The sequence below is a fragment of the Littorina saxatilis genome, linkage group LG6 (assembly GCF_037325665.1).
Source record: "Littorina saxatilis isolate snail1 linkage group LG6, US_GU_Lsax_2.0, whole genome shotgun sequence".
In the NCBI taxonomy this organism is placed as follows: Eukaryota; Metazoa; Mollusca; class Gastropoda; order Littorinimorpha; family Littorinidae; genus Littorina; species Littorina saxatilis.
In genome coordinates this window covers 53,523,283-53,535,782 of record NC_090250.1, presented here as the reverse complement: position 1 = coordinate 53,535,782, position 12,500 = coordinate 53,523,283, and the positions used below count along the sequence as shown (strand labels likewise).

The window sequence follows — 12,500 nt, the reverse complement described above, 5'->3', positions numbered from 1 at the left end:
GTCTGTCCCCGCACTCAGCCAACACTTGCAGGAGGGGGGACGTGGGGGCCCTCTGCAGCACCTCCCCCACCCCCTTCCCTCCCAGGCGGTCCCCGTGCGTGAAGACCAGCAGCATGTAGCTCACCACGTCACCGTCCAGCAGAGCCTTCAACCGCTTGTACACGCCCAACTCCTCTTCCGTGTAGCTGCCGATCTCGATGACGTAGCAGATGACGTCAGGGCCTGACGTCATGGAGGAGAAGGCTTTCATGACAAGAGCGGCGACTTCCTCGTTGGGTTTGCTTGTGTCGAACAGTCCTGGACAGTCCGTAATCTGCGAACAGTGCGATGCATGCCATGGAAAATTGAGAAAATAAACCACCACGCGATTTATGATAATCAGCTTTCATGATAATTTGCCATTCATCTTCTCTTGTTTTGAATAAGCACACTGATATTTTTGATATGACTTCATGAATTATGAATCAGTGACTGTGCGTTGTACGCTTGTGAGCCTGAGCTTGAATATTTGTTTGGCAGAACACACATGCCCGCAGAAGCGTACACAGAGGAGTATACAAGAGAGAGAGAGAGACAATGACAATGACAATGACAATTCTTTATTTTACGAGGGTAACAGAATAAGCATTGGTATACTTTTTTGCATCTGGCCCTCGCCCTAAAGAGGGACTAAATCTACTATAATAACTACTACTACATACTTACATAATTAGTAAAACAGTATAAGTTTATGTACATAAGTGCATTATATGAAACATTGTAATTTATAAATGTTCATGACAAGGTGCAAAGTAAAAATTTGCAAGTCAATTAGAGTCAGAATACTATATGCAATAGTACATCAACTCTGTAAGACAATGGATATTATGCAGAACATCATAATTTCGTGAACAAAACAATAAATCAAAAGTGAGTGACTGTGTCCCAAAGGACATAACAATCAAGAATATACTATTTTCATTAAATGGGATATATATTTGTTTTTGAAAGAATCTGTGCTGGTAGCTTCCTGTAAGGCATTCGGAAGAGCGTTCCAGAGACGGCCACCTGAATAAACTAGACTAGACTTAAATAAGTCTATCCTAGGAAGAGGAGTGTTAAATTTCATAAGGTGGTGTGAATTCTTCAAAGAGAACTTTGAACAAATGGTTTGGGGTAGAGTTTCGGATATGATTTTATGCATAAAGATTCCTTTGTTAAAAAGCAGTCTTGACTTTAGAGGTAAGATCCCTAAATGTATGTAGTCTAACTCTGTGAGGGTAGTGTGCTTTAGTAATACTACTTTTAGCGCTCTTTTATGTAATCTGCTGAGTGGTTTTAAGGAATTTTCACTTGCGGAGTCCCATAGAGTGGATGCGTAATCAATAACAGATTGAATATGAGCAATGAAGAATAACTTTCTGGTTTGGCAGTTCAGGAAGTGTTTAATTCTAGATAAGAGATACACTTTCTTAGACACCACTTTACTAAGTTGCTCTATGTGGGTTGACCAAGACAAGTTGTTATCGATATTAACACCCAGCAGTTTGTGATGGTCGACTTTTCCCACTATTTCACCATCTATCATTAAAGCAGGACCAGCTGAACAAATATTCTGGCGTTTTTGTCTTGTTGTTATGACCATATATTTGGTTTTCTTTGGGTTAAGAGACATATGGTTTAGTTCAGTCCACTCTGTCAACTGGTTTAAACTCCTTTGAAGTGATTCTGATAAGCGAGTTACATTTGTGTTGCTGGAGTGAATTGTGGTGTCATCTGCAAAAAGTTCACATACATTTTGAATATGTAGGGGGAGGTCATTAATGTATATAGAGAAGAGGAGGGGTCCTAAAACCGATCCTTGTGGTACACCGTATTTTACTTCTTGCATGCTCGACGCCGAGGCGTTTGTTAGTACAGTCTGTTGTCTGCCGGTGAGAAATGAACTAATAAGTTTGACAGTTTCGATTCCGACGCCATACAATGCAAATTTTCTCAGTAATAACGTGTGATCAATAACGTCAAAGGCTTTAGCAAAATCAACAAAAATGGCACCACAGAATTCATTGTCGTTTATTTTCTCCAGCCATTGATCAACAAGAGAAACTAAGGCAGTATGGCAGGAATGGTTAGCTCTAAAACCCGATTGTTTAGGGTGAAGTAAATTGTTTTGGTTAAGATGCATTAGAATATGTTTGTTAATGTGTTTTTCAAGTGGTTTTGATAAAACAGACAATATTGAAATTGGCCTATAGTTTGATGGGTCTTTTTTATCACCTGATTTAAACAGAGGAATGACTTTAGCCTGTTTCAGGGCGACTGGGAAATAATTTTTGTCTAAACAAAGATTATAAAGGTAAGTGAGTGTTTCAGAAATTACAGGGGCTGACAATTTAAGAATCCTACCATCGAGGCCGTCGATTCCCCGGGAGCCTGTTTGCTTAAGGTGTGTAAGTGCGTAAAATACTTCAGGTACTGTAAGTAGAGGAATATTCGCTTGACTTGAAACTTGTTTCGACTCACAATATTCTTCTAACACTTTCAAATTGTTCAAATTGGATTTGTCATTTGTAATAATTTTTTCAGCTATTTTAGAAAAATGCGTGTTTAAATCATCAGGGGATATGTCCTTAACACAACTTGAATGACTGGCAATCGTTTTATTTGTAAGTTCATTTATTGCTTTCCATATATTCTTTGAATTTTGCTTTGATGACGCTAGGTCATGAAAGTACTTAATTTTTTTTGTTCGTTTAAGTGAGTTTACTTTATTTCTCTGTTCTCTATACTCTGCTTCCTTGCCAACTGATTTTAAGAAATCACGATGGCCAATAGCATCTTGTAATTCAGTATCAAACCATTTAGGTTTTACTATTTGCTTGACTCTCTTAATTCTCCACGGGGCATGTTTATCGTATATTTCTGTAAAGACATTTATCCAGTGTGTTATTGCATCATCAGGATCCGTATAATTATAAACATCAGAGAGAGAAGAATTACTTAAGTCTACAAGAAAAGCGTTCTCGTTAAATTTAGTAAAGGAGCGGTACTTTACTGTCTTGTGACCAACTTTGGGGATTTTTACACCCTTTCTTGACCACGTGAGACAAACAGGAAAATGATCACTACAGCCGCTGGTTGGAACACAAACTTCTGCAACGTTACGGGTGTTAGAAACATAGACATGATCTATCAAAGTGCTTGTAGATGCAGTAACCCTAGTAGGGGTGTTCACGACTTGTTTGAGATCATAAAGGTTGAACATATCTAACCATGGTTTATTTTGTTTTAATAAATCAATGTTAAAATCTCCTAAGAGAATGGTTTCTTTTGATTCTAACAAAGCAGCATCTAACATATGTGAACATTTGTCCGTCCAGTTTACACGTTCTGCTGGATTTCTATAGCAGAAACCAATAAGCATTGGAGGTGCCTTTTTTAATTTGACCTCGATCCAGACGGATTCCACAAACTGTTCTAAATGTGTTAAACGTGTGTAGGTCAATGATTCACTTATATACACAAGCAATCCAGTTTCTTTACATTGTTGGGGGTTTCTGCGTACAACACTGTAACCTGGAACACAAACCTCAGAATCCGAAATCGTGTCAGATAGTCTTGATTCTGTAAACCCCATAACATGAAAATGTGTTCCTGAGTTTAAAAGCATGGTGGAAACTTCGTGTAATTTATTAATTGCATGGTTTATATTAAGGTGTCCAATACGAAGACCCTCTTTTGTGGGCCATGAGGTAGAAGAATTACTCATGATAAATCTCAAAACAGTGTTTTCACGTTTTAAGAAGAAAAGAAAAGAAAAAAAAAGAATAAAATCAAAATTACTTTAAAACAGCAAAAGTAATCAATAATCGATAAGGAGAAAATATTGAATTATACTATACACAGATACACACAGAGATGCGACCAATGGAGTTTAACACTTGGTGTCAAATTCAAACGAAAGACAAAACAAAGAGAGAAAAAAAAGCTACACTACTTTACACAAAGAGAAATAAGTAGACTTAAGAGTAACAAGAATTAACCAGAGCAGATTAACTCAAATTCAACGAGTAAAATGACCCGACAGTGAATAACTGAAACACCAGTAGTCACGTTAATGACACGCGAAGATGAATGACGAGAATGGAGGGCTTTCACACAGTCCCAACTTGATAATAGCGGACACAGTATCAGATCAGAATCATCAGTAACTGATTCAACTCTGAGCGTTTTTTGGCTTCACAAAATGTATCGACACAATCATCAGTTGTAATAGAGTTCTGATTCTCAAGAGTGCAAGGAAAGCTTAATTAAGAATATTCACAGATTCACTTGCATAATTGCCTTTAAGCACACGCTGTAGACCTAAAAGAATAATCAGTCACTGCTAATATACTTTGAAGAATGAATTGTCAGTTTGTGAGACGGAGAGAGAGAGAGAGAGAGAGAGAGAGAGAGAGAGAGAGAGAGAGAGAGAGAGAGAGAGAGAGAGAGAGAGAGAGAGAGAGAGAGAGAGAGAGAGTGAGAGAGAGGAGTGAGATACACAGAGAGTGTGTGTGTGTGTGTGTGAGAGAGAGAGAGAGAGAGAGAGAGAGAGAGAGAGAGAGAGAGAGAGAGAACTCGTTAAGTCCCTTATAAGGGAAGTAACTATGTGCAAACGTTAGCAAAGTAGCAAAGACAACTCGTTTTTAGTTCCCTTGGATTGTTAACTTGGCTGTTCATAGTGGCAGGCACTCGACACGAGGTAGGCGGGGCTTGTATATGGAATGACTGTTCAGTTGATTAAGTGCTGTGTTTTATTGAAGCATAAAATCAAAACAAGAGACAAGACTAGTGCCCATCTATTAAATGTTCCTTTCAAGTCATTTGTTGTTGTGCGTACATTTTGTCATCGTCCTCTCTGTAAAGTTTTACATGAACTGTACAGTCATGTTTGACCGTGAAGGACTGAGCAGACAATCACCGCGCATAATTCCATTGTATCGGGTCAAAGTCGTCATGTGTCTCTGTTTAATCCAGTGTGTGTGTGTGTGTGCGTCAGTGTGTGTGTGTTTGTGTTTGCGTGCGTGCGTGTGCCCTGTGTGAGTGTGTGCGCGTGCCGCGTGCGTGTGTGAGTGTGTGTGTGTGCGTGTGTGTGTGTGTGTGTGTGTGTGTGTGTGTGTGTGTGTGTGTGTGTGTGTGTGTGTGTGTGTGTGTGTGTGTGTGTGTGTGATCTTAATGAGTCAAATATGATAACCAATTTTATCCACTTTCCGTTTGTTTGTATATTTGCACACTTTATTTTGGCCGAACACTTGCAGAACAAACAGTACAATGTTGGTATTGTATAACACGCTAGGAAAAAAAGCTGAAACACAGTCAACATAAACAGGGTCTTAAATTAGGAAAGTATACACAGAGTTCACTGCGTAGCGCATCCCGGTATCCCTTCCAGGCCGCTTCGTGTGGCGTCAATCACGTACGGTTTGCAAGAATACTGAATGAGAAAGTTTGATCTTCCGATCACAGCTACGGTAGGCTATCATCCTGAACTCAGGTCAAAATTAGTACGGCTCATTCTCTGAGATAACTGGCGATAGCCGTTGAGCGATGACTGATCAGAATGCTTCGGTTTGACAAGCAGCTTCAGATAATCATATTCCCGTTACTATTTTTAGAAGGTCACTGTCAAGAACGCTTTCCTTGCAAGCGTTGTCCTCACTGTAAAAGTGCAAAGGTCGAATCTATTTATAGCCACGCGAAAAATCCACTGTCACCTATCTCTACATATCTCTCTCTATATATATATACGGCTTATCTGTGTGTGTGTGTGTGTGTGTGTGTGTGTGTGTGTGTGTGTGTGTGTGTGTGTGTGTGTGCGTGTGTGTGTGTGTGTGTGTGCGTGTGTGTGTGTGTGTGTGTGTGTGTGTGTGTGTGTGTGTGTGTGTGTGTGTGTGTGTTCGCGTTGCGGTGAACCGCGGTGAATAAATACTCTGTTTCATGATACGAATTACGTAAATAAACACTTTTTTGTTCGGCTCTACTTCTTCACTTCTTTCACTTCCGCCACACAAAAGCAGCGCTTTTCTGCACAGCGCTTTTCTGCACAGGTAGTACATCTAAGTATTGCAATTCGTGTACAAAATCCCTCCCATCTTCAAAATATTGCCACTAATACTACCCCTTCCATCGTAAATATTCTGCATCAAATTTGGTGGGCATATTCAGGTGGACCCCGGGCACAAACTGGTGGATGAAAATTTTCAACACGTGCTCTAAGCCGGCGAACCGCCACGCTGAATACTCTGTCTCGCGATCCACCCGGCGAAGCCAGGTATTCATCCAGTATAACATACATTGCTTTTGCAACGGTTCGTGTTTATGCACACGCTCGCCTTTACTTTAACGTGTGTAAGGAGTAGCTTAAAGTTATATGAAAAAAAGGTACGCTCAAACTGAATTTTTAATCACTTGATATAACACAAATGTAACTCGTTATATTAAAAATGTTAAGAAAGGCGTGGTAGAGCCAGATATAACATGAATGAATCATTACAAAACAAAAGCTGCAACTTAGAAAACACGTTGTAGAAATCATTGTCTACCAAGCAATCTGAAAAGTGCTTTAGGAAAATTAAACAGTTAGATCATTGAAATTCACAGCAGACACAAATATATTCACGCAATCACAGCATATTGCTATAGTCTTTTGTTATTACAATAGATAGTGCACCATCTGTCCAACACTTTTCACAACTGCATCGTGTAAGGCACAAAAAAAAATAGGTCTGTTTACGGTAACATAGGCCAAAAAAATAGGGTCGGTAGGTCGGGATATTTTTTTTTTTCTCCAAAAAACCATATTTTTACGTTATTTTGCAAAAAAAACAAGATTTTTTTTTTTTTTTTTTTTTCCCCAAATGCCAAACAAAAGTCTAGGGTCGCGCGAAAAAAATAGGGTCGGTCGGGTTACCGTAAACAGACCTTTTCTTTTTTTTTGCCTAATGTACAACACAGGCAGTGGTCGCTCACTGTTTAAAAGTTGCAGTGTTTTTCTCTGTATCGTTCTTACTCTGTAGGGTTCCAGCTCCGAGCGGTTTTCGAATTCTGAGGGTGATCCTGATGTGTTGTTTGCTAACTCCGCAGTTCTCTAGATCTGTGTTATTCTATTTTTATAGAATTCTAACTAGTTTTGTAGTTTGTAGTACTGAACCTCTGCATCGTTCCGTCATATCAGTTCTCCAGTGATGGAGGGAAAGTTTTGTGTGTGGCTGGCAGATCAGTGATAACGTGAACGTTCTGTGTGTTGTCAACAAAGCTGTCTACATAAGCGAGCAGTCCTTTTTCCGCCGTCTGCCGCTCCTAGCGACCTGCTGCCTGAGAGCCTCCAGCTCCTGGGCTTGTCGTTGCTGGGCCGCCCTCTCCGCCGCCTCGCGCTCCTGCTGCAGTCTCCTCAGGGTCGCCTCCCTTTCCGCGTCCTTCTTCCGCAGCTCCTCGGCCTGCTGCCGCCGCTGCTGTTCCATATGCTGCTGAAACTCGAGCTGTTCCCGCGCCAGCTTCTCCTGCAGCTCCTGCATCTGACGCCTCTGGTCTTCCTCGCTGGCCTGCTGCTTTGTGAGGACCTCGGACATGCTGGTGAGCTGGGCCTGCATGGCGACCTCCTTCTGCTGCATGGCCTCCTGTCGCTCGCGGTCCTGCCGCTCCAACTCTTCCTTCTCTTTGGCTACACTCTCCTCGGCCTCCGCCAGCTTGTGGCTCAGCTCCTGCACGACCTTCTTGTTCTCCAGTTCCTTCTCCTCCACCCCCATCAGTCTCCGGGCAAGTTCCTCTTCCATCTTGTCCGCCACGAAGGCGTACTTTGGGCAGGTGTAGGGCACGTGCCCGTTCCCCGCCCTCAGTGCCCGCACCGTGTCCAGCAGCCCCGTCACCTGCCCCGTGTTGTCGCGGGCCGCCCGTGTGTTGTCCATCACGACGTAGCGATGGCTGACCTCTTCCAGAACCCCCTGAAGGGTGGGGGGCAGCTTGTCCAGAACGTCCGCAATGTTCTTGCCCTTCAGGGCGTCGCCGTGCGTGAAGATGACCACCACGTACTTGAGCACGTTGTCGTCCAGCAAGGCCTTGAGGCGACTGTAGACCCCGTACTCCTCCTCTGTGTACCGGCCGATCTTGATGACGTAAAAGACGGCGTCGGGCCCCGGATGCATGCAGGCCACGGCTTGCATGACGAGCGTGGAGACGTCCTCGTGACTCATGGACGTGTCGAACAGGCCCGGCGAGTCCATAATCTGGGGCACAAGGAAGATTATTTCACTCTCCGCTCTTTTTGGCCATCAGCTAGAGCTACCAGTAAAATGTCTTGGGAAATAATTAACCTAGATTAAGGAAAGGTGCGACTGCGTTTTTATCCTGGAACCACATGGACAACTGCCCGGAATCAAAAAATAAAAATCCTGCGCTTAGAACTGTACCCACGGAATACGCGCAATATAAGCCTCATATTGATTGATTGATTGATTGAAGTATCTTCTGCGTATGACTAATGTAACCACGGAACCGCGACGGGTACCGTACGTTGTGAATAAAAGGAAACAAGTAAACGATAGAGCTAACCATTATATCCAGTAGCCCAAATGGCACACCCCTCACGAAACCCGGATACGTCCACGATCATGCCCTGCTTAATTTCAACTCAAACACATTATTTTCTTTCCTGTGTCTCTTCGTTAAACACACCACGTGTTGCAGCTCAAGCTTGTTTCGCAAAACCAAAAGTCGGGAAAGAGAGAGAGAGAGAGAGAGAGAGAGAGAGAGAGAGAGAGAGAGAGAGAGAGAGAGAGAGAGAGAGAGAGAGAGAGAGATCTCAGAGATATTTGTGGAAAAAGATGAGGATATAGTTCGCACACACACACACACACACACACACACACACACACACACACACACACACACACACACAAACACACACACACACACACACACAAACACACACACACACAAACACACACACAAACACACACACACACACACACACACACACACACACACACACACCTTACCTCAATGTGAGCTCCGTGGTTTGTAGCGGCCTTGAGTTGACAGTCGTCAGTGACGGACACAAAGGACACATCGGCGTCGAACAGGTCCTGACCTAGAATTGTGTTGCCTGTGCTGCTCTTGCCGCTCCCTGTCTTGCCCAGCATCAGGAAGCGGAACGTCTCCCCTGCAAACACAACAACAACACTAATAACAATCGGCTGTGTTAACAAACACATGAGTTTGGGAGGAAAAAAAAGCAAAACAGACACCAAACAAACAAACACAAACTAAGGGGTTTCTCATATTACCTCCAAAACCAGTCTTGACAGAGTTGGACAGAGAAATAAACGAACCTTCTTGTTTCTCCTGACCCTAACCTACCCTTATCTATCTTTTATCACCCGATTGGGATTTCCCGAAAAGAAATGGCCCAGTAGCTGCTCGTGTATTCTCCTTTTTGTTGGAGAGGCTAAATATAGCTTGAGATTGGCTTTGTTAAAGGCACAGTAAGCCTCTCGTTAACCATCACAGATACTGTCAGGCTTTTACACACAGTACAAACACCCTTTCATTTCAACTCACCGCTTCAGAACATCCTAGGTGCCCTCAGTAAAGAGCGAGCAATTTTCAAAGAATTTATTTTTTGCGTGGTTTATCTTACCCCTGAGCCATCGTGAACCCATGTGATCCAGTTTCCCTTTTTCACAATGTAGTTGTCAGTTAGTAATTTGAATACGGCTCGATGTGAGCTTATCTGCAATAGCACGTTATTATGTACCTCTGACTATGCACGAAACAAACGGCTGTGGTTCACAAGAACTCTAGCAATGGCTTTTGACTGTTCAGAGGAACTGGCGATAGACATAAACCGTCGTCTGCTACGAGAACCACGACCTTGCGTGACCCTGCTTCTGGGCTTTTCTTTTTTTAAACTTTCAAAACTTCGAATTGTACTGATTTTGTCTTGATGAAAAAAGAATTATTTTATGATTTAATTAAGAATGTTTGTGTAACAAGCTGTCAATTTATTATTTAGATTTTAAAAGTTAGGTCCTACACCTGAAATTGACTGGGCCCCGAAACCAAGTGATCCATATTTGTGTAGGATGTATTCTGGTTTCCGTTTAGATATTATTTGGTTTTCCTATTAGGACCCACCGTCAACACTCAGTGTGCAGCTTGTTGAAACAACACGTTGGAGGGCAACGTCTTTTAAAAAGTACAGCACTTTTATACCAGCGGAGGCTGGTTAAAGGCACAGTAAGCCTCCCGTAAACCATCACAGATACTGTCAGGCTTTTACACACAGTACAAACACCCTTCCATTTGAACGCTCATCAAACGGGAACATCCTATGTGCCCTACGTAAAGAGCGAGCAATTTTTAAAGAATTAATTTTGCGGATTGTCTCCGAGCAAATCGGACCGTGGTGCGTTTTGGCGCTAGCCAGGAACCGACAGAAATAGCTTTATATTTATAAAATCACACACAATATCTGTCAAATGCAACCAACAACACCCGAGAACAATTAAGTGACCGGTTTGCGAAGTTCCTGGCAGTGTTTGACCATTTTCACACGAAATCAAAACAAACAAACAAACAAACAAACAAGCGGAACAGTCTCTCTACTGCTCCCTGAACTATTAATTCGACCACTTCCACACTTTACAAAATAACTACATCATCTTCCTTCCATATTTGTGTGCGTACTTGTATGGCACACGTGTTTAAATATTAGTAATGTTAGTAGTGGTAGTAGTAGTAGTAGTAGTAGTAGTAGTATTGCATTTTTTCTAGACAGTAGTTATCAAGTCCAAAAACAAAGAGAGAAAAAAATGACAGGCGGAAGAAAAAATCAGCCAGATAAGTTTTCGTTATTGTTTGTCTGTGCACTTAACCTTTGCCGGATGCCGCTTTTGACTACACACGCCCGACGATGCGGGTTTGTCTGAACCCATACATTTGAAAGAGGGTTTTTACCGTTTATTTCTCTAACGACGATGCGGGTTTGTCTGAACACATACATTTGAAATAGGGTTTTTACCGTTTATTTCTCTAACGACGGGGTGGGTTCAGGGAAACCCACAGCGCTACTTCAGTGGGTGCATCGAGTTTCTCCCTTCACCGACTTCTTGCAGGGGATGGAGAGGAGGAGGGAGAGGGGGAGGGAGAGGGGGAGGGAGAGACTGAGAGAGACTGAGAGAGACTGAGAGACTAAGAAAGAAAGAGAGAGAGACTAAGAAAGAGAGAGAGAGAGAGACTAAGAAAGAGAGAGAGACTAAGAAAGAGAGAGAGAGAGACCAAGAAAGAGAGAGAGAGAGACTAAGAAAGAGAGAGAGAGACTAAGAAAGAGAGAGAGAGAGACTAAGAAAGAGAGAGAGACTAAGAAAGAGAGAGAGAGAGACTAAGAAAAAGAGAGAGAGAGAGACAAAGAAAGAGAGAGAGAGAGAGACTAAGAGAGAGAGAGAGAGAGAGACTAAGAAAGAGAGAGAGAGAGAGAGACTAAGAAAGAGAGAGAGAGACTAAGAAAGAGAGAGAGAGAGAGACTAAGAAAGAGAGAGAGAGAGACTAAGAAAGAGAGATAGAGAGAGACTAAGAAAGAGAGAGAGAGACAAAGAAAGAGAGAGAGAGAGACTAAGAGATTAATTTTAATGTTTTGTCATGTACACACTAAAAATTTGCAGACAGAGAGCAAATTAGGTGTGTGAGAGATACTTAAAATTTCAAAACGATACCTTTAATGGTTCCAGAGTTACAATGATTTTAGTGTGTCTCTGGGTACAGGTGAACCCAGGAAGCACGGCAAAGGTTAAAAGACCGTTGGGTCGATATATTTGTGAATGTATTGTTTTGGCAATAACAAACGTTCCAACAACCTACTTTTCTTTGTGTTTTTTTTATTTAGTAGTTATCAAGAGCAATACTGATGCAGTGACTTCGAATCAAACATCAAGCCAACCAACTCAACTGTCCAGTAAATGGTTATGACCCTGTTTTGCTCCACAGAATCGCTGAAGCAATGTGTTCCTCCTCGAATTAAATGTCAAGATCAAACAGAATGACTCAAATGACAGAACAACGCAACAAAACTGAAAGGAAGCAAGTGGAAACAGCACACAACATCAATATAAAGGAAGATAGAAAGAACGAAAATGAAAGAATCCAAACACTTACTGTCGGCAGAACCCATTTTGATAGAAATTGGGACGGTTGAGATGAGATCCAGGAAAAAGCGCTCTGATGTTATTGTTCGTGTCGATCTCTTGCCTGTGTGAATGATCACAGTCTGTCCGCAAAGAGTTTAATAACGGTTACTCTGGCTGTACTTATATAGGTATGTCTCCTGTCGAGCGGATGAGTAAACTTGGCATTAGCCCAGTGAGCGTGAGACGTGCTGTTATTCATTATGTGGCAGCTTTTCGAGAAACACAAGGCATGCGGAAATTCCCGATTACAGACTAAGTATGGAAACGTCACATCACATTGAAAGCTTGTGTTCGTTGTCA

General features: G+C 42.1%; 1 protein-coding gene across 2 annotated transcripts in view; it reads right to left on the bottom strand.

Moving 5' to 3' along the window:
• Window positions 1-12,407, bottom strand: part of LOC138969529 (GTPase IMAP family member 7-like) — a 13,568-nt gene extending 1,161 nt beyond the window's left edge. The window contains exons 1-3 of one of the 2 annotated variants that reach the window (XM_070342355.1): window positions 12,169-12,354; window positions 9,015-9,178; window positions 1-313 (exon numbers count right to left, since the gene is read on the bottom strand). The exon at window positions 1-313 is cut by the window's left edge and continues 42 nt beyond it. In XM_070342355.1, the coding sequence (XP_070198456.1) occupies window positions 1-313; window positions 9,015-9,178; window positions 12,169-12,184 (493 nt within the window). In that variant the 5' untranslated portion in view covers window positions 12,185-12,354. Of the gene's footprint in view, window positions 314-5,817; window positions 8,244-9,014; window positions 9,179-12,168 lie in introns of those variants that run through there. The other variant, XM_070342354.1, reaches the window with a different exon arrangement.
• Window positions 12,408-12,500: the final 93 nt, after the last annotated feature.